The 19,068-nt window shown below is 43.0% G+C and overlaps 1 protein-coding gene across 1 annotated transcript in view; it reads left to right on the forward strand.

The window, feature by feature from the left end:
- The first annotated feature begins 73 nt into the window (after positions 1-73).
- LOC103623246 (fibronectin type-III domain-containing protein 3a-like) overlaps positions 74-19,068 on the forward strand; it is a 37,668-nt gene continuing 18,673 nt past the window's right edge. The window contains 4 exon segments of the mRNA XM_017741774.1: positions 74-3,705; positions 14,701-14,836; positions 18,047-18,122; positions 18,966-19,042. Of these exon segments, the coding sequence (XP_017597263.1) occupies positions 14,741-14,836; positions 18,047-18,122; positions 18,966-19,042 (249 nt within the window). The 5' untranslated portion in view covers positions 74-3,705; positions 14,701-14,740.

Below are 19,068 nucleotides of genomic sequence, written 5' to 3' on the forward strand. Positions count from 1 at the left end.
CCCCGCCTTGGGGCAGCAGCAGTGCAGACCCCACTGGGGCCACTTTGTGCCCACTCCTATTTATGCCTCTCACAAAGGGCTGGGGACTTCAGCAGCGGGTGCTTCCCTTCGGGGACAGTCTCCAGGAATTCTTTGCCCCCAGACTCAGCAGCCCCTCTGCCACCTCAAATCTGAGGTGTTCCTGTGCAAATCTCCGAAAACAGGGCAATAATGCATTGCTGGCAGGTGTATTTGCTCCCTCCAGCAGCTCGCCCAGCTGGTTTCTGAGTTTCGTTTCTCTTCAAAACTTGGTTGGAATTATGGACATCTTCTGTAATTAATAATTGAGGTTTCAGTTTCTCTCCGTTCTGCTGATACTTTACGTCTTCCCTCTGTCCTGTGCTAGTTAAATTTTTTCACGCTGGCAGCCCTTCCTTGCTTTCCCTGCTGCCTGATTGGGAATATTGACACACAGATAAATTCCCCAACAGCCCGCTCCACGTATGGCTGTGGCCTGCGATTCCTGATGTTTTCCTAATGTATTTATCTTTACAACACTCAGTTCAATAGGGAAATACTATCTCAGTCACAGATGGAAAGACTGAGGCACCGAAATATTTATGGCCCAAGGTCACACAGGAAGTATGTGGTGAGGCAGGGAATTGAATCTAGATTTCCTGAGCCTCAGATTAGCATTTGAACCAGGGAAGCATCCTCTCTGTATTTTAAGCCAATGAATTGACCTTGGAGTTAAGATCCAGTGTAGAAGAAAGTACTTTGTGTTTGGTTCAGTATCTCTGTGAGTAAGAAGCAAAGCCCAAGTTGCTTCCCACATTCACATTCCTTCCCTTGGTTTATGTATTTTGTGAAAAAGGATAAGGTGGTAGAATGGGAAAGATACTGACTTTCTCAGGGCTCAGTGTGTGATCATGGGTGTTGAAAAGCAGCCAGATATTACACTCTCCTCTCCTTTTGGGCTTTTTACCTTCCTGTTTCCAAATATTGGAAAGTTTTGGAGCATTCTCGTTGTGTGGGAATCATTTGTTCTCAGCTAGGATCAAATAAATCTCATTTTCTATGGAGCTGAACTAATTCAACTGGATCCCAGATCTCAGTTTGGGATTCTTCATGGAGCAGCCTGTGGATAAACAGAGCTGGTACTGATGGCTCACACACCTCCTGGAGCAAGCTCTTACAAGTTATTCACTCAGCTGTAGCTCAGGATTGTTGCAGCAAGTTTTTGGAAAACCTGGCTTTAGCTGGAATGAAGCAGCACTTTGACAATGCAGTGGAATGATTTCAGCTCCTTGGGCTGGGGATGTGCACAAATACCAACTTTCCCTGCTTGGAACAGCTGGTTTTTGGTGGTGATTTGGTAGTTCATTTTCCTACAGTGGTTTTGAGGAATTGGATGTTAGAATGGTTTAAAACAATAGCTCCTGGTGGATTCACCTTTAGAGAGAATAAAGGTAACTTGGTCTACACAAATCCATTTCCTGCCACAAGCCTTGATCACAAACTGCACCTCTCTTTGATGTTGCACTGACACCAAATCTGGATATAAATGTTCTGTATGACTCTTTTCATGACCTTTTGTTTGGCATTTTTGGAGGTTGGCATTGGCATTGTGTTAACTGTGGGGCTTGTCCCACCCCTGCCAACAATTGTCATCTTTTATGGTTATTTTTAGGAAGGGTTTGGTGAGTCCTTAAAAAAGCCAAGATTTCATGTGGACCGTGCAGACGGGAAAAATTCCAGCATTCTGCTCCCCCATTCTGCCTGGCCTTGGGTGAATTTCATGCAAATTAAAATCTATCTTTTAAGCTTGAAAGAGTGGCATTTTTATTTGGTGACTTGCTATTTCCACAATTGGGAAACTTGTCAGATTTAGAAGAAAATACGTGACTGGGAAGACATTCCTACAATATTGTGCATCAAAGTCAGGAGCGGGTATGAAATATTGTAAGAATTCCTTCCCTAGTTCCATATTTTCTTAATTTCCTGTCGTGATTTCATTGACTCGGAGAAGAATTTTAAAATTATCTCTGAAAGCAGATGAGAAAACCTCAATATTAGTAATCCTGCAACAGGGAAGAGGCTTGAGGAAAAAAATGACGTTTCTCACTTCTAATTTTGGTCTGTCTGAAAGCGTCAGGTCTGAACTCTCAGTATTTAAACCTGGGGTTGCTCAAGGCTCTGGGCTCGAGGCTGGGGGATGTGGGAGCAGGAACCTGTGCATTTTTTCACCTGTTTTTTAGCACATTGTCATGAAGCTTCCCGAGGTCAAGATGGTTGGTTTTCAGCTGTTATCTTTGCTGCAAGCCAGACCTTCACTGAAAAGTTTTGGATTCCTGAGTGAGGAGCACACACTGAACTCTTTATTGCATTCTTGAAGAGCTTATTGTAAAAGCAGCGATAATTTATTCTTTCAGTGGTGCTAACACAATCCTTTCTGTGTATTGACCAGCACAGACAGACCACTGGCTCCCAGCCCTTCGGCCCTTTCAATCCTAATGTAAATCTCCCCTTGTTCCCAGGATCTTGATTGATGTGGAAAATGCCTTCTTTTGCCCAAGATTCACTCTGGGCCCTGATGCTTTATATTCGATATTTTTCCGGTGTATCATTTAAAGTAGTTCAGGAGGAACATTTGTTAGGTTGAGACTTCAGAAGCATCTTCAAGTGATGTCATCGGTGTGACTTGAAGACAGTATCACCTTTTTGGTGAGAAGGACAATGGATTGCTGTGTGGGAGCTTCTCCAGGCAGCCTCAGGAGCCACTGAGGACTGAGATTTCTTGTGGTGTTCCAGTAAAACTGCAGAACACACTGCACCTGCCTGGGCCTTATCTTTAGAGATTCAGGAGGAATTTCTCCATGGAAAGGGTGGCCAGGCATTGGCAGGAGCTGGCCAGGGCAGTTTGGAGTTGCCGCTCCTGGAGGTGTGCAAGGAAGGACTGGATGTGGCACTCAGTGCTCTGGGCTGGTGATGAGGTGGGGATCAGGCACAGGTCGGAACTGGTGATCTTGGAGACCTTTTCCAAACTTAATAATTCTGTGCAAAACAGTATTGGGGATTGACTGATCCCTGCAAAAATTTCCTATGTTTGGACAGCCAAAAGAGGGCTCAGTGTGTGAATATTTTAGGAAGTGTTTTAGTGCTGGATGCAGCTTGAGAAAGGTGATGATTTTTACATTATTAAATACATCTTCAGTGGTTTAACTGTCTCCTGGAGCTGTTCATGTCCTTCTGCTGGAGCATCTTTAGAGAAGCAGTTTCTAGAATAAAGCTGTGCTGCCCCATAGCAGCAAACTGGGATTGTATTTCCATCTTTATGTACAATTTATGTCTTTTCATGTTCCTTACCAGAGGGTGAACGTGTGCATGACAGTTTAAATTTTGGTATGTTTGATTTTTCTGTCCTTATTGCCGTATAGAGGAGTAGAGCAGATAGAGCAGATACGTAGAGTAGGTAACTAAGTAAATACAGTTATATCCAAAGGACTCCCCACTGCCTGTCCCCTCCTGGCTCCTGCTCTTTCCATGAATCTCTGGTGTTCTCTGCACCTTGTTTTCCTTCAGATTCCATGTTTGCCAAGGCACTAACATGATAATGTGGGGTTTTTTGCCTGCAGAAAGAAGCTTGAGGACAGCACACGTTGCTCACTCTGCAGCAGGCACTGGAGCACTCACCAGGAGGAATTCCCAGTCAGGAGAGTGACAACGGTAATTACACAGAATTTAGGATTCTCCCAGATTTTATGAAGTGTTTATTTTCTTATTAAGTCTCTAAGTAACACTTCAAGATGAAATTAATGTATTTGACAGACTTCTAAACTTAGGACTTTTTTTTTCTGGAAGAAATTTCTGGATGACTTCTTATCAAATGGAAAAATTGAATTAGGGAAGGAAGAATTGATTGAGTTCTTGAGGTAAGAAGAGTTTCAGGTTCCACAGGAACATTATTGATTTTTTAAGGTGGCAGCCTTATCTCTATTTTCACATTTCTCTTTCTCCTCCCTTCACCCACTTAGCTGGAAGTTTTCTCTTGGAGAAACTTGGAGAATTGCATAATTTGCTTTGGATAAAGACAGTAAATTCTGTTTTTAGCCAAATGCATTTCCTGTGTAGAGAACAGCTGGAGTGGGTGACAGCATTCTGGTAGTGCCTTGCTCAGATCCTTTGGTTTTAGTTGGAAATCATGGAACTGAGTTCCTTCTCATGGAACTGGTCAGGTCATGGAATTGATCTGCTGGAAGAGCAGAAAGGAATCTGTCAAAAACTTGGCGAGGAATGTTGGAAAGCAAAACATGATCAGCAGTTGGATTTCGTACAAGAGATAAAGAAAAAAGTGATAATCATGCTGTATTCCCTGGAGCTGTACAGGTGTTTCAGGAGGAAAATCATTTAAGGAGGTTAAATGCAAGTTTATAAATTCAGATGAGTTTTTTTAATCTGCTGTTCCATGCCCTTTATTAAAGAACTTCAGCATTAATGTCTTTCATGGAAATCAGTTGCTTTCAGTTCTGCTAAGTGGTGTTCGGGTGGGCACTGATGTGTCACTTGGGTTTGTCCTCTCCAGTTACTTGCAGGAGTGAAGGCAGAGTTTAGTGTTTGCATGGGAGGAGTTCTGGTGCTCCTGAAAGACTTGCAAGATGTTCATGTTGGTTTTGAGCACATTCTGCTGTTCCAGGAAAAGCTTTAATCTGGTCACCCAGCTGTGTACTTTTGTCCATTTGGAGAATTATTTTGAGGAACTGTTTAGGTTTGGAAGATATTATGTGAACAGCATTCTGGTGTGTTGTAAAATGTCACTTTGCTTTTTAATGCCTGGGTTTTTTAGAATATGAACTTGATAAAAACTTAGATAAACTGTCATCCTTAGGTTTTCCAAAACTGCTAATTTCTACTTAGGCAGTGACATAAAATTGTGATTAAATCCCCAAGCTTCCAGCAGGTTCATTGATTTACAAATAAATATTCCTAGCTCAGAAACAGAAGCAAATGATTTCAGTGTGTTGCCACCCATCAGCTGAGCTGTGGCTGTGGTTCTGGGCTGGTCCCGGCCAGTCACCCAGACGGAGGGAAGTGTTCCTGCTCCAGCCTCATGGCAATGAGCTCACACTTGCATTTTCCCCTTGCATTTTCCATGAACTAAAAAAATGCACATGGTCCGATGCCACGAGACTGCTCAGCTGTGGTAATTACAGTCATTTATTGGTGTGTTTTAGCCCTGAGTTTAAGTATAACCTGTTCTGACTGGCCTAATTTGACCCAGTGCTCAGCTAAAGTGTTACAGCCCCAGCCTCTGGTGTTGTGCAAGGAAAAATCTTCAGCTGCTGTATCGAAATAATTCCTTCTTGCTCAGAGTTTGCTTAATCTGCTCCACTTTGAAGAAATCCTTTGCTTTTGCTGGGTTTTTCTGCTTGGTTTTGAAGTCCTGGTTTAAAAGGGTTGTTACATGAGAGAGGCCTGTTTGTGCTGCATCCAGCGCTCCGGTGATGAGCAGATCAGAGCTGGTGGAAAATCAGCCTTTGCTTCCTTAGAGCCTGCAGAAACCTGGGAACAAACTCCTGCTTGTGTTCCACCTGTGAAGTCCTGATTTTCCTTCTGTTTTTGGGTTAGACAGCAGCTGACTGCTCTGAGCTGTCTCATGGTAGGGAACCTTTCCTGGAAATTATCTTGTTGCTGTTGGTTTTAATAAACTGCGTGATTGCCCTCCCTGAGTTGAGTTTAAAGTAAATAAATTGGTGGAGATACAGAATGCAAACATGTGGAAAAGAGCTTTTGGATCACCTCTGTCTCATAGCAGCTGTGAGTGTGTCTTCTATCCTATACTGCTCCCTAAATTCGTGGAGGTATCACCCAGATCTGGCACTAAAAAGGCTCAGGTTTGGTGCTTTCCTGGCTCAATCCCAGGAGGTTTCAGTCAAGTTTGGCATAGGACAAAGCAGAGCAGCCCAGCTCAGGGTGCACTTAAATTCCCCAGTTTTCCTGGTCCTCACTGGAAGATTCTTTAAAAAGCTTTTAGATATCCTTAATATTTATTCCTTGCCATGAGCTGGGTGTTCTGGCTGGAGGGAGGGACTGGGATGAACCAGGTGCTGTGGAATGATGTGTTCCTGTTGGAGGGAATGTGCCTGCACATACAGCAGCCATTCCTTTGGGTTGCTTCCAGGCTTTCAAACAGAACTTTTCCCCTGGAATCTGGTAAATGGGCAGAACTCCTTTTGTTTTCAGGGAAAAAGTTATCATAAAATGGCTTCAATTTTAACTTCCACTTTATGACAAATTTGTCTTGTAGGGGGGAGTTGTGCTCAGTTACGCAGATCCTTCTCCTGAATTTCACAGCCTTGGGAGCGGGTGCAGCTCCCTGTAGGAACTTGCAGTTCCCAGCTGGCAAACCTTGGCACACTTGGAAATGCTTTGTTTCATCTGCCCAGCTCTGTGTTCCTTCCAGGTGTGAATTCCAGCTGCCTTTTTGCTGACCAGTTCAGGTCCAAGAGGGAATTCCAGGCACACACCAGGGCTTGTGCTCTGTCTTGTGCCTCTGGGCAGAAGTTTTTTGGGATTACTTTTCCGTGGACTATGGTGTCTACTGCTTCCATAGCTTCCACGGGATTTAGAGAACCATTTGGATACAGAATTTCCATAGTATATGGTTAGTGTGTAAATATACTGGTTTTCTTCAAGGCCTAAAAAAACCTAGAATAATGTGGCTTTAAATTCACCGTTTTAAACTTGGAAAATCATATTGAAAATAAGTACATTGTTAAATTGCATTTAATAAAGGTTTTTTCATCTAAGCTTGAAAGTTTTTTGCTTTGTTTAGCTTTAAGACATTGAAATGAGCACCTTGGCTTATTCCAGAAAGTGTCCCCTTCCTGACAGGTGGAAAAAAGGTAGTTTTACTTTTTTTTTTTTGGTAACAACATTTTTGCAGCTAGAAAATTCCTTAATCCCTTTATTTTTTTAAGTTCAAATAAGAATGAAGCACCTTAATGGTTCAGTCCTTTGAGGTGCTCAGTTCTCTGGAATATTTGTAGAAGCAGGATTTGGATTAGGACAGGAATATGACCTTTCAGGAACTCCTCTGAGTTTTGGCTTATGGGACTGGTCACTTAGGAAGCAGCACACAAGTGCTCAGAATTCAACTCTGCTTTTCTGGCAATAAGAGAAAAGCCATAAAAGAACTAAAACAACGAAGGAAAATATTTATCTAAAAGTTATGTCATGTTTACATTACAGAAACTGTTATTGCCAACTTTACAGGCCTCCTAAATGAATAATTCTGAGGACAGGCATGGCCTTAATGTGAGCATAATATTAAATAACAGCTCAAATCAAATCTAATGCACTCTGGGCACTGACAGAGCTTTTCTGCCCAGCTCCCAGCTCTTCCCAGTGGAGTTTCTCTTAGGAAGAGCAGCAGAAAGTTGTTCAGCCCCTGGAAAAACGTGTGTACGCCTGCAGGGTGGGCACTGGCCTGTCTGTCCCTGGAATCCTGAGGGATGGAGTTTCAGGCTGGAAAACAATCCTGAAGTGCTGGGGAGGTGCTGTGGGAGGATGCAGGGGACAATTGTTTGATTGCTTTCCTGGCACGCTCCCTCAGGAACCCGATCCAGAGGGATGAGGGAGGGAGGATGAAAGTTGATAGGATCCCTCAGGTCGGTGGCCTTGGTTTGTTGGATCTGCTGTTTGTGGGTGTTTTTAGGGATTTTGATATCTGGGAAAGGAGGGCTTCCATCCCAATCTTAACCCTCCTCCAGGGAGAATTTTAGGAGCATTGAGGCCTGAGAGATGAGCATTAATACTTAATTAAAAATCATTTGTAATTTGGTCAGTGCTGAAAGCAAATACTTGGAGCAGAGTGTGGAAGCCTTGTCCTGTGTGTGTGGAGCTGGGGTGGAATTTTGTTGAGGTTTTTTGTTTTCCTGGGGTCACAGACCTCACCAGGGTCAAAGCCATCCGTGGGTCAGGCTCTCGCAATAGTCGCAATATTTGAGCCCATTTGTTGGGTAAATCCTGAGGGACATTTTCAGGTGAGCTCTCTCAATGTTCAGAATATTTGGGTCCATTTGTTGGGTAAATCATGAGGGACATTTTCAGGTGAGCTCTCTCAATATTAAGAATATTTGAGCCCATTTGTTGGGTAAATCGTGAGGGACATTTTCAGGCTCAAGGCTGTGTTGCCCTCCTGGCTGGAAGCCAAATTTCCCACAAGATGCTGCGACCTAATTCCCTCGGGGGTCGTTACAAATGATTTCCAGGATTTTAATCAAAACATGGATTTAGTGGGGAACAGATGACTTATGGAGTGGGGGTGGTCCCTCCAGAGCTTGGGTTGTAACTGAGCTGCTGTTAAATCTCTCCTTGCCTTGATCTTGCTCAGATCTCACGTGTGGTCCTGGGGCACAAACTATTTTAGGACTGGGATGGTACCTCCAACACCTTGTTAATGCTGTTTATTGGAAAAGCTTGGGTAGGAGAGGGCAGCTTGGGTCTTTTTTCCCCGATTTTTCCTGCTTCAGAATTGCGTGGGGCATATCTGGGGTTTTTAGGAGTGATAATTAAGGTTGGATCTTTTTGGCAAGGTTATTCCTTAGCCTGACGTTGGGGATGGCTTTGGGTTGGCTCTGTGGTTGTTCTTTTTGCCTTTGGAGCTGAGTGATGGAAAGTTGAACTGACAGAGTGGAGTGTGCGTAAAATACTCAGAGCCTCAATTTGCAGGAGACCTGGATTTTAAGGCATGGCAGTAACACTTCTTTATCAGAGAACATGGGATTTTTCCTCCCACTTAGAGAAAATAAATTGGCTATACTTTTTATATATTACATAATATTTATAATAATAATTAGTAATTCTGTCAGTATAAAAAGGTGTAAGTAAAGCTTTAGGTGTTTATACAATACTGCTTTTAGTAAAGAGCAGTATGAGAGTAGTTTACTTCAGGCTGGCAGGTTGCATAAGGCACTGAACCTGGAAATCAGGAAGTCTCTGCTGAATTTCATTCTCTCCTTCCTGGACACATTGTTCTTTCTAACTTAGGCATACTGTATTTAAAAAAAAGATAAAGTTGCCATTTAAGTAATATGCTCCTTTCTCATCTTAAATCCAGCACTTACTGTAATGAAAATCCAGCCTTTGGGACAGTTTCTGTCTGGGATTATAAACTTACTTTTCACTGTTCATGAAATCTGTTTGGTTTCTGCTCTGGGCAGTGGAATGGAGCTGATCCACTCCTGTCTGCAGTGTTCCTCCCATTTAGTCTGTGTGAGATCATGCTGGAGAGAGGTTTTTAATATAATAGGAAAATAATATGAGACAACAGGAACTTTGAAACTTGTTAAATCCATAATGCTGCAACACATTTGCACAACAGATAATCTCACATTCTGTTAACAAGACTAAAGGATACAATTCAAATGCAAAAGTTATTTTTTCAGTTTATTAAATTGTTCTTTTTTTTTTATATTACGATTAAGAAATAAACAACCTCTTTGTTCTTACATGCCCTGCAGTAAATACTTGCAAATTCATTGTTAGTGCCTAAAGAGAAACATGTCTGTAAATTGTAAATTAAAACAGGAATGATGTGTTTATCTTGGAAAATTCTTCTGGCCATAACCTTTCTTCCAGATATGGCTGTGGTAATTTTGATGTTGTTTCTCCTGTGCCATTCAAGTGGAAGTGACAGAGCTGATGTGCTGCCTCATCCTGAGCTGCACACTGGAAACGGCTGAAGGAGGCTTAGGAATACTGGGAGTTCTTCCCAGAAGTTTACAAAACATTGATGGAGTCGTTATGGTTGGAAAAGACCTCTAAGATCCCCAGCTCCAACCATTTGTCTGTAACTGCCCCCATGCCCTGGAATTACTCATCATTCCACTTTGGATCCAGACCATCGGAGACAATTTTAGAGTTTCCGACTGTCTTGTGTGAATCCCTGCTGTTTTCCAGACCTGAGGCGGGATGATCCCATATCAGACAGCCCTCATGAGCTCCCTTTCCTCTGCTCCATCCGTCAGGGAGCTTAAGAGCTGTTTTCCATGGAAATGGGAGCCCGGAATCAATGAACACTGAGCGGCTCCTTGGGAGCTGGCCGGGCTCCAGCAGCTCTGCCGGGGAGGAATTTGGGCTGGAGCAAAGGGAAGGCCGATGCTGGAGCCTTCCAGAGGCTCGGCATTTTTACTATGGCAGGAAGTGAGGTCAGGCCCAGCCGCTGTGGATGGGAATTGTTTACTGGAAGGGCAGTCCTGGAGATTTTCTGTTTTTCTTAGAAGCCTTTGTAGGGTGAGTTGGAAAATGTTGCCTTCCTTTGAATATGGGAACCATGACCATGTTACATGAGACTGTTGAATTACTCTAGAACACTTCTCAGAGCCCATTTTTACAACATGGATTGGGTTTATTTAGTTTAAAGTATGTTTTATTGGGAAAAATTACCGTATTTCAGCTTTTTAGATGTGTGTGTGTTGAATAATCTTTGAAAACAAAAGCTCAAGCTGTTTAACTTAGAAATGTGTTGCCCGCTATCACTTCCTTCAGCTTCAGGTTTGTTTCTGAGATGATTAATCCCAATTATTTTATTTTTTTATGGCTCTCATGCTCTGTGGGCTGAATTCATCCCTCAGCTCAGCCAGGTTTGGGAATGACCTTTAGCTGATGTGTAGTAGAAACCACTGCAAAGAAATGAATCAGGCCAGAAGTGCCCTTGCAAAATGTAACCTTTCTAAAATTTAATCAGTTTAATTCCACACTGAGTCAAAAATCTCCAGGACAGGGTGACAAAGCTGTAGAGACACCTCTACAAATTCTGCTACTGATTCATATTTAATGAGTCACTAAACTTCAGTTCATTCCTATAAATTACAAAGTTTGCCTGGTCTTTAATGCTTCCAGATGGGATTTTTCCTGCTTTTTTTTAGTTATTTTGGTTTATTTATTATATATTATTTAGTTTATTGTTATTTTTATTTATTTAAGATTTTTATTTATTTAATTTAAGATTTAGTGTATTATCTCATCTTTAATGTCAGCGCAGCCTCTTAATTCCCAGGACTGTACTTTTTTCCTTGTTTTTTTTTCCCCCTGACCACTTGAATAGTTCCTGGGGATGATAAATCCCTCATTGCCAAGAACAGACCACGGCAAAAGCAGTTTGAGCTGCTCTTCCTGAGATTTGATGGAATAAAGTGGACCAAACAGCTCTTGGATGCAGTTCTCCCTGTGGGTGGGTTGTTCCTTCTGGTCCATGAACACCCCCAGCTGGGTTTGCCTCTCCAAGCTGACTTGGTTTGGGGGAAATCCAAGGCTTTAGGGAAGCCTGGAATCAATGACAGAGTATTAGGGATGATGTGAAACTTGGGAACTCGGGAGTGTTGGTGGAGGAGAGGCTGGACATGCTCTGGTCCCCAGGAGCCCCAGATTCCAGGGTTTGTTCCCAGCATGGGCAGGAGGAAGGGGGGAGTTCTGCCCCTCTGCAGAGCTGCCTCCAGCCCTGGGCTCCCAGCACAGGAAGGATGTGGAGCTGCTGGAGAGAGTCCAGAGGAGGCCACGGAGCTGCTCCAAGGGCTGGAGCTCCTCTGCCCTGGAGCTGGGGGTGCTCGCCTGGAGAAGAGAAGGCTCGGGGGAGACCTCAGAGCCCCTTCCAGGGCCTGAAGGGCTCCAGGAGACCTGGAGAGGGACTTTGGACAAGGACCTAGAGGGACAGGACACAGGGAATGGCTTCCCATTGGCAGAGTGCAGGGTTAGATGGGATATTGGGAAGGAATTCTTCCCTGTGAGGGTGGTTGGGCCCTGGCACAGGGTGCCCAGAGAAGCTGTGGTTGCCCCTGGATCCCTGGAAGTGTCCAAGGCCGGGTTGGATGGGGCTTTGGAGAAGATTTAAGGTCCCTTCCAACCCAAACCATCCTGGGATTCCGTGATGCCCTGACTGGGAGTGTGGATGGAGGTGGGTTCGGGATGCTGGAATCTCCCCCTCTGCCCCTGTGGTGATTGTCCTCCACCTTTCCCTTGGGAGCAGCCTTGCCCTGCAGGGAGGGCTGAGCAGGACTGGATTCCCTGCTCCAGGCCAGCCGTGGGAGGGTGTTGGGAAATGGCTTTTCAAGATAGAGCTCTGTCTTTGTTTTGTTTTGCAGGAAATTGTGCTGAGTATGTAATAACTTTTCAGGAATTTTCTTTTTATTTGCCCAAATACCACCTACTTCCTCGAGTTAAATGGACGCTTTGGGGAGGTGAATCTGGGAATTCATTTCCCTGGAAAAGTTTTACCTGTTGAAGTGGGGAGGGGTTGAGTCCCACATTCACTGACTCTGTTCCCTTGGAGGGCAGGGTGTTTTTGCTGCTCTTATCAGTGTTTTCAAGGAATGAAGCAGTGCTCAAAACCCAAAATAACTTGTTTTTTTCTAATCTGTCAGGACGTCCTTCTTTGTCCTCAGTGTTCTGCCACTTGTAGCCACCCCAGCCCAGCTGCACAGGAAAATATCAACGTTCTGAGCCAGGTGAAACTGCCCAAAAACCTCTTTAGATGGTTTTGTTTCTGTCACTACTTCTATTTTCTCTGACCATGTGGCCATTGCTACTAAGACACAAAATTGGCTATTTTTGGAGTTATCATTAACAGTTTAAAACCAATTGTATCCTGATACTCAAATACTAAATTCTTCCTCTGAAAAATGAAGTCACAGCACTAAGCAGGCAGAAACTGTGTGGAGTTGTCCATGTAAATTAAACCCTCCCTGTGTCATTAGGCAGGAGATGAAGGGTTCTAAAAACCATGGGAATGTTGGGGTTCTGCTCTACAATTTGTCCTAAGGAGAGAATTAAATTCAGCCAAGGCAGGGGACGAGCAGAGAAACTCCAAACCTTTATTTGAAGTTGCAGAGGATGAGCACAGAAACTCTGAACGTTTATTTAAAGTTGCAGGTGCCTTTGGGCCCTGTTTCAGAACACGTTTTTCTGCAGCTGCTTATTTGGGGTAGTTGAATTTCAATGCAGATGGGGTTGCCTTTTGGTAAAGGGGTTTCCCCTTTATTTTAAGTACTAATTTCTGGTTTTTTTGAGATTCAGAGATTCAGGGAATTCATATGCATATATAAGATAAAGAATTTTCATTTTGCCTGTGTGTTGTGAATTCCTGTTACGGCTCTTAAGGCTTAGATCCAGCCTCAGAAAATGGGAGAGGTGGAGAAGAAGAAACCTTTGTCTGAATTTTACTGTTCCAGGCAGGGATTTTTAAGTGGAATAGCTAAAATTTGTGTCCTTGGCAGAGGCAATTCCAAACCTGACAAAAAGGAGATTATGTTATTCAGGAAACAAATAGCATGCTAAGGCAGTTCAGTATATTTATTAAGTGTATTTAGGCCAAACCTGGTACAAATTTGATCTTTGAGGTCCTGTCCAGCCCTTGCACCTTGCCGTGATGTTTGGCTTCTTAAAATTGTTACTGGAGCTGCCCTGGAAAACAATTTCCTTGTGAAAGGAGCTGGGTTTGAGGAAGTCTTGAGGAGTTTGCTGTGCTGCATTTTGTGTCTGTGTGATTGATTGTTATCTCTGATTTTGAGATGCTTTTGCAAAGAAGGAATGGGGGTTTTATCAGTGGATTCCACGAGCTCCTTTGCCTTGACTTGATAACACAGGAAAAATCTGTAATCTCAGCTTTCTTACTGATTTTTCTGTACAAAGTGAGTTAAAACCAGAAGAAATGATATTAATTCTATTTCTCCTATTGTTTCTAATTTGCTGGAAATTGAGACCTACGGGTACAGAATTAAGCTGTTTTCCTCTTTTTTTCTTCCCCAAACACTGCCCTTTCCGTGCTGCTTGTGGAGAACTGAACAAGGATTTGACATTTTTAAACAGCCTGACTTGGTTCATGCACAGATTTAGGGGGGTGTTTCGTGGTTTGCTTTTTATTTTTAAGGAATTGGCCTCTCCTAACCACATTTTGCCTTCTGGTTTATGGGAGGTAATGGGAAAGGAGAAGGAAGTGTCAGCATTTCCTGTATCCTGTTATCTTGTGCTTTTTATGGATGCTGGATTAACTATACACTGAAAATTCCCTACCATTTGGAGCTTGTAGCTTGACTTGCACTAATGACTATAATTAATTTGTGTCATGTGTATTTTGACTTGCTCTAATTACAGATTATTCTTGGAAGCCCACGACTCTGCAGCACTTTTCCATTCACATTTCTCCATGGTGCTCAGTCAAAGATTTGGGGACAAAGTGGGGTTTTATGTTGTCTTCAGCTTTGTTTTCACCATGACAGATTCTGTATTGGAGAAATTGCATGGTTTGGGGGTTTTTTTTGGTCATCACTAAAATGTAAATGTGCTATGTGCATTAGTTAGCCTAAAGCTTGGGGTCTGGAGTGGAAGCAGTTTAGGAATTTGAAGTGCAAATTTAGGAATAAACTGCTGTATAAATGTAAATTCCTCTACTGTGTAATTGCTGTGCTGAGGTACCAATTCCAGCACTCGTGGCATGGCAAGTTGAATATTCCTGATGATTTAAGGGGAGAATTTGGGGAGAAGGATATTTATTGCTTCCATGAAAGGAGTTAGAAGTGCGAAACAGGATAATATTGGACTGTTTGGGTGCACTGGGAATATTCTGAGTTGGCAGGGCCCCACAAGCCGAGTTTGTCAAACAAACAGGGAATGATTTAAGGAAGGAAGAGCCGGATCTGACCCTATCCTTGTGTTTTCTTGGAGCAGGTGGTTGAGGTGAGCAGGTGTCCATGAACAATCCCAAGAAATGATGGCTGACCAGCCGCCCCCCCTGGAAGCTACACCTCTGCTGAATGAAGTGCCACTTCTACCTCACATGGTCAACGGAGACAGCATCCAGCAGGCAAGTGAGCCCTGAACTGGGAGCACTGGGAGCAACTGGGATCGTGGCTCCACAAAAACCAGGCAGCTCTGCTACTGATCTGCAAAACTGGGAATGGATGTGGTTCTGAGCACTGATGTCAGGAGTTAAACAGAAGTGCAAATGGAGAGAGGAAAAAATCATTCAGCTCCAAGCCAGGGGACAGGTGTGAAAGGAGGGCTTTAAAATGGAGCTGCACACTCCAAAAATCAAAGGAAAAATTAGGGGGTTAATAAAGGTTTGGAAACTCCTGTGAAATAATGAATAAAGATTAGCAAGGGATTGCAGAGGAAATCTATTACAGGAAAATGAAAGGAAAGACCTTGGCTTCCTGGTTTTAAGTGTCATCATTAATAATTACGGTGCAGTGGTGAAACCTGAGTGTATTTAGTTGAAACTTTAGAGCTTTGTTTAGAGCTTTGTTGAACACAACCCTTCAGAAGTCCCTGGTAGTATTAGACATGCAGGTAAAAGTGGCAGCAGAACAATTTTGAAGCCCAAGTATGTGTAAATGGTCAGTAAATGTGAATTTAGTGTTTGGCAGTAAGAGCTGAGTGCTTTGTACTACAAATACTGGGAGCTCTTCCCATCCTTTGAGGTCTGATAGGCCATAAATGCAAAAGTTTAAATGAGATCTCCTTCAATTTGTCATTGTTGCAGATAAGAAGGATAAATCTGTGTTGTTTTGGTTGTGTGCTTGGAAAAATGGGCTTTATTGAAGAAAAAGTCCTTTTCCCTTTGTGCCTCAGACTCTGGAGATGGAAGTACAATGAGGGTGTCTGGAAATGAGCAAAGTCTCTAAGATGTTTCTGAAGTTCTAGTATTAGAAGGTGAAATTTCAGCCCTGCCCAGCTGGGAGGTGACTCAGGTGGTTCAGGTTTCATGAGGAAAAGAGATCAAGTAGATTTAATTGGCCCCTGTCCCCAGAGCTGTGTGTGTGGGACATGGAGGTGACAGTCACTGGCATTTTTAGAACCTAGAGGAGACTTTGCAGTCAGGTGAGATTAAAGAAAATGGAAACGAAAGTGTTGTGTCGTGGAGATGCATTTGAAGAACAGATTTGAAGTTTAAAAGAATCTTTTAAAGAGAGTCTTAACTTAGAATCTTTATTAATGCAGAGGATTTTTAATTATTTCACTGCCAGTGCTGTGAAGGACGGGGCTAATCCTTAATTATTGTGCAGTGATTTGTTTTGAGAAGTCAGACTTGTGTGTTTGGCCAATTCCAGTTAATCCATTAGTTTCATTTCACTTTAAGCTAAAGTTGGAAGTTTTCTGGAAGGGTTTCTGGTTCCAAAAATGTGTGTGGATAAGGGATAAAACCAGAGCAGTGGCTGATGCTTGGGAACAGCTTTGGCTGTGCTGGTGCCACCAGCCCTGGAGTGGTGCTCGGGACATCTGGAGGCGTTGGCATCTCCTGGGCTCAGCACTCCCCGTGTCTCACTTGGCTCAGATCCACTCCTTAGCAACACTGGAGCTTCCTGGAAATTTTTCCTTGTTGGAAGGTGGCTGGGGCTGCATTTGCTTCATTAATTACAGTGAGTCACTGCTCTAAGATGTTGCCTGTGCATTCCTGGAATTCCAGGCTCCCAACTGCTGCAGCCCTGTGATTGCAGCACTCAATTGGGATCCTTCCCTCAGTTCTCCTGAGCTGATTCTGAGAACTGGAGTTAATTGAAACATTTTCTGAAGATGTGACACCCTCAGAGGCTCTGAATCTCTTAAAGGATCCCTTTCTTGCCTCTGAATTTTGCCCTCAAAGGTGAGCCTTTTCCTGGGGTCAATCTCTGCCTGTGGAATCCTGGGTCCCCAGCAAATCTTTTTCCTGTTCTTTGTGCTCTGGCAGATCCCCAGCCCATTATTATCAGTTTTCTTCAAACAATTAACACCGCTTCTCTCTTTACTCCAAGAAATTCATTAGCATTAAAGTCATACATTTACTTGTATTCTGAAGTGACAAATCTGCATAAATTTCATTATTAATGCGAATTATGCCACTTTTAAAGGCATTCTCTGCCATCTCTCCTTCTCCTGGAGCCATCATAAAAATTACTGAGTGCTTAAATGGCCTTTTCAGGGGTTTTGGTGGCTTACTTATATCCAGAAACAACTCATCCACCCAAAGAAAATCTCCCCTGTACAAGCAGCATCGATTCTCCCCTACAAGGGAGGTTATGAAAAATAAAATCAAAGATTAATACACCAATATGCAGAAGCTGCAAAAAACCCCAGTGTTAAATAGAATTTACCAGTTTATCCTTGGAGTCTGCAGTGCTGAGAGCAGTGAAACTGTAGTGTCTGGGGAGCTCCATCACTGAAAATGTGGCAACACAGAACAGATTCATTTGTTAATGTCACGTGTAGCTCATTTTGCCAGGAATTAAATGATTTCTTTAGGTCCCGTCTACCTGCTACAACTGTCACTGCATGAATGACATATACTTTGTAAAAATTGAATGAAAGAAAATTATACTGATTTTCACAGCTACTTGAACAAATACATTTTATTTCCATTTTTACAGCAGTGCCAGCTGTCACCAGGGTGGAATTTTAATTGTGTGCTTGCAGTTCTTACCTAGTCAAACCCTCCTTTTATTAAAGGATTAGCTGTGTAATATCATAGATGTTACAATAAAAGTGCAGCTGCCAAAATTCCCCTGAAGCTGGGGCAGGGTGAGGGGATGGTTTGGGATCCCAGCACTGCCAGAGGAGTGAGCCTGGCACAGCTCCACTTGGATTTGTGTGCACAAAGACATGGCCATGTCCAAAGGGACCTGCAGGATGTCACTGGGGGTTGGATTCCTCACACAGTTACGCAGGGAAAACACACACCTGGGCTTACAGGAGCTGCAGGGCAGGGGTGGTGGGAAGAGCCTGGAATGCAGTGTGAATCTCAGGTCATTTATTGCCTCAGTAAAAGCAGAAAAAGCAGTGGGAAACTTGAAATTAGAAGCTTATTTCAGGTGTATCAGGTGACGCACTTCTGGTAGTAACCAGAGAAAAAATACAAGGATTTTATGTCAAAAGTACGAAGAAATCTCATTCTACCCATCAGTGTCTCATCTTCCTTTTTTACTCCAAGGTTGCCAAAGCTCTGTTGTTGTTTGTCTCTGAAGAGAAGGGGTTTCCCCCACAGAGAATTCCTGAAATTTAAAAAGCCCCCAACCCCTCATTTTTGTTTTATTTCCTCCAGGTGATTCTTGTCCAGGTAAACCCAGGTGAAACATTTACAATTACAACTGAAGATGGACACATTCAGTGCATTCAAGGTAAAGAGAAGCTGAAGTCCTGAATCCAGATATTTTGGTTCTAGAGTTGTTCCATTGGTTTTTTTCTGTGATGTCAGATACGTTTTCTGCACTGGAATACATCAGATTTTTCAGTTTGTGTCCAAGCACAAATGAGGCAGCACTGGGAAGCTGCCAGGATTCCCTGCATCCTGCAGATTTTCATTTCCAGAAGCTGGGTTTGCAGTGATCCTTGAATAAGTGTCTTCCCAGGCTCTTCAAACATGATTTATATGGCATTTAATCCACAGTAATCTAAACAAATTTCACGGGCATTGGGGCCTCCCTGTGCTGTAAGGTGGGGGAATCATTGCTCCACTCCGTGCCTACAAATTCCTTTTTACCTTCTCAGTAAGTGACAGAAAATCCGAGTCAGGGCAAAATATCTCCTGTAAGTCAAGTTGAATTTATCAGTATTTCCATTTTTGGAGTATTTGTCACCATTTTACATGACATTATATAAAATATGTCCATTTTGCTTTCATCAAATCCCCTACAGGAATACTTCCCTTGAGCTTAACATGAAAAATAATGTATTTAAAATATTTTTTTTAAAGTTCCTAGATCAGCTTTACTCCAATACATGCATTTGCCTGCATTACTAAAGATTTTTAGCTGTCACAAATTATTTATACTGATTTTTGTGCAATTAAAAAGACACTGTCGACCAAAGTGTGGTGGTTGGGCTAAAGCCAATAATCGAGCAGAGAATAGGATGCAATTCCTGATGTTTCAGGCTCCAGGGTGAGCTCCCACCTTTGGAAAAAGGTGTCTCCAGGTGGGAAAAGCCATGGTTGTTAAAAAGTGGCCCCTTGTCCTCCCCAGGTCCAGCACATGTCCCTATGATGTCACCAAACGGTTCCATGCCGCCGATTTTTGTGCCTCCCGGTTACGTATCTCAGGTACATTTATTTATCCTTCTCTTGCA

This window comes from Corvus brachyrhynchos, unplaced genomic scaffold, assembly GCF_000691975.1.
Source record: "Corvus brachyrhynchos isolate BGI_N302 unplaced genomic scaffold, ASM69197v1 scaffold220, whole genome shotgun sequence".
Classification (NCBI taxonomy): domain Eukaryota; kingdom Metazoa; phylum Chordata; class Aves; order Passeriformes; family Corvidae; genus Corvus; species Corvus brachyrhynchos.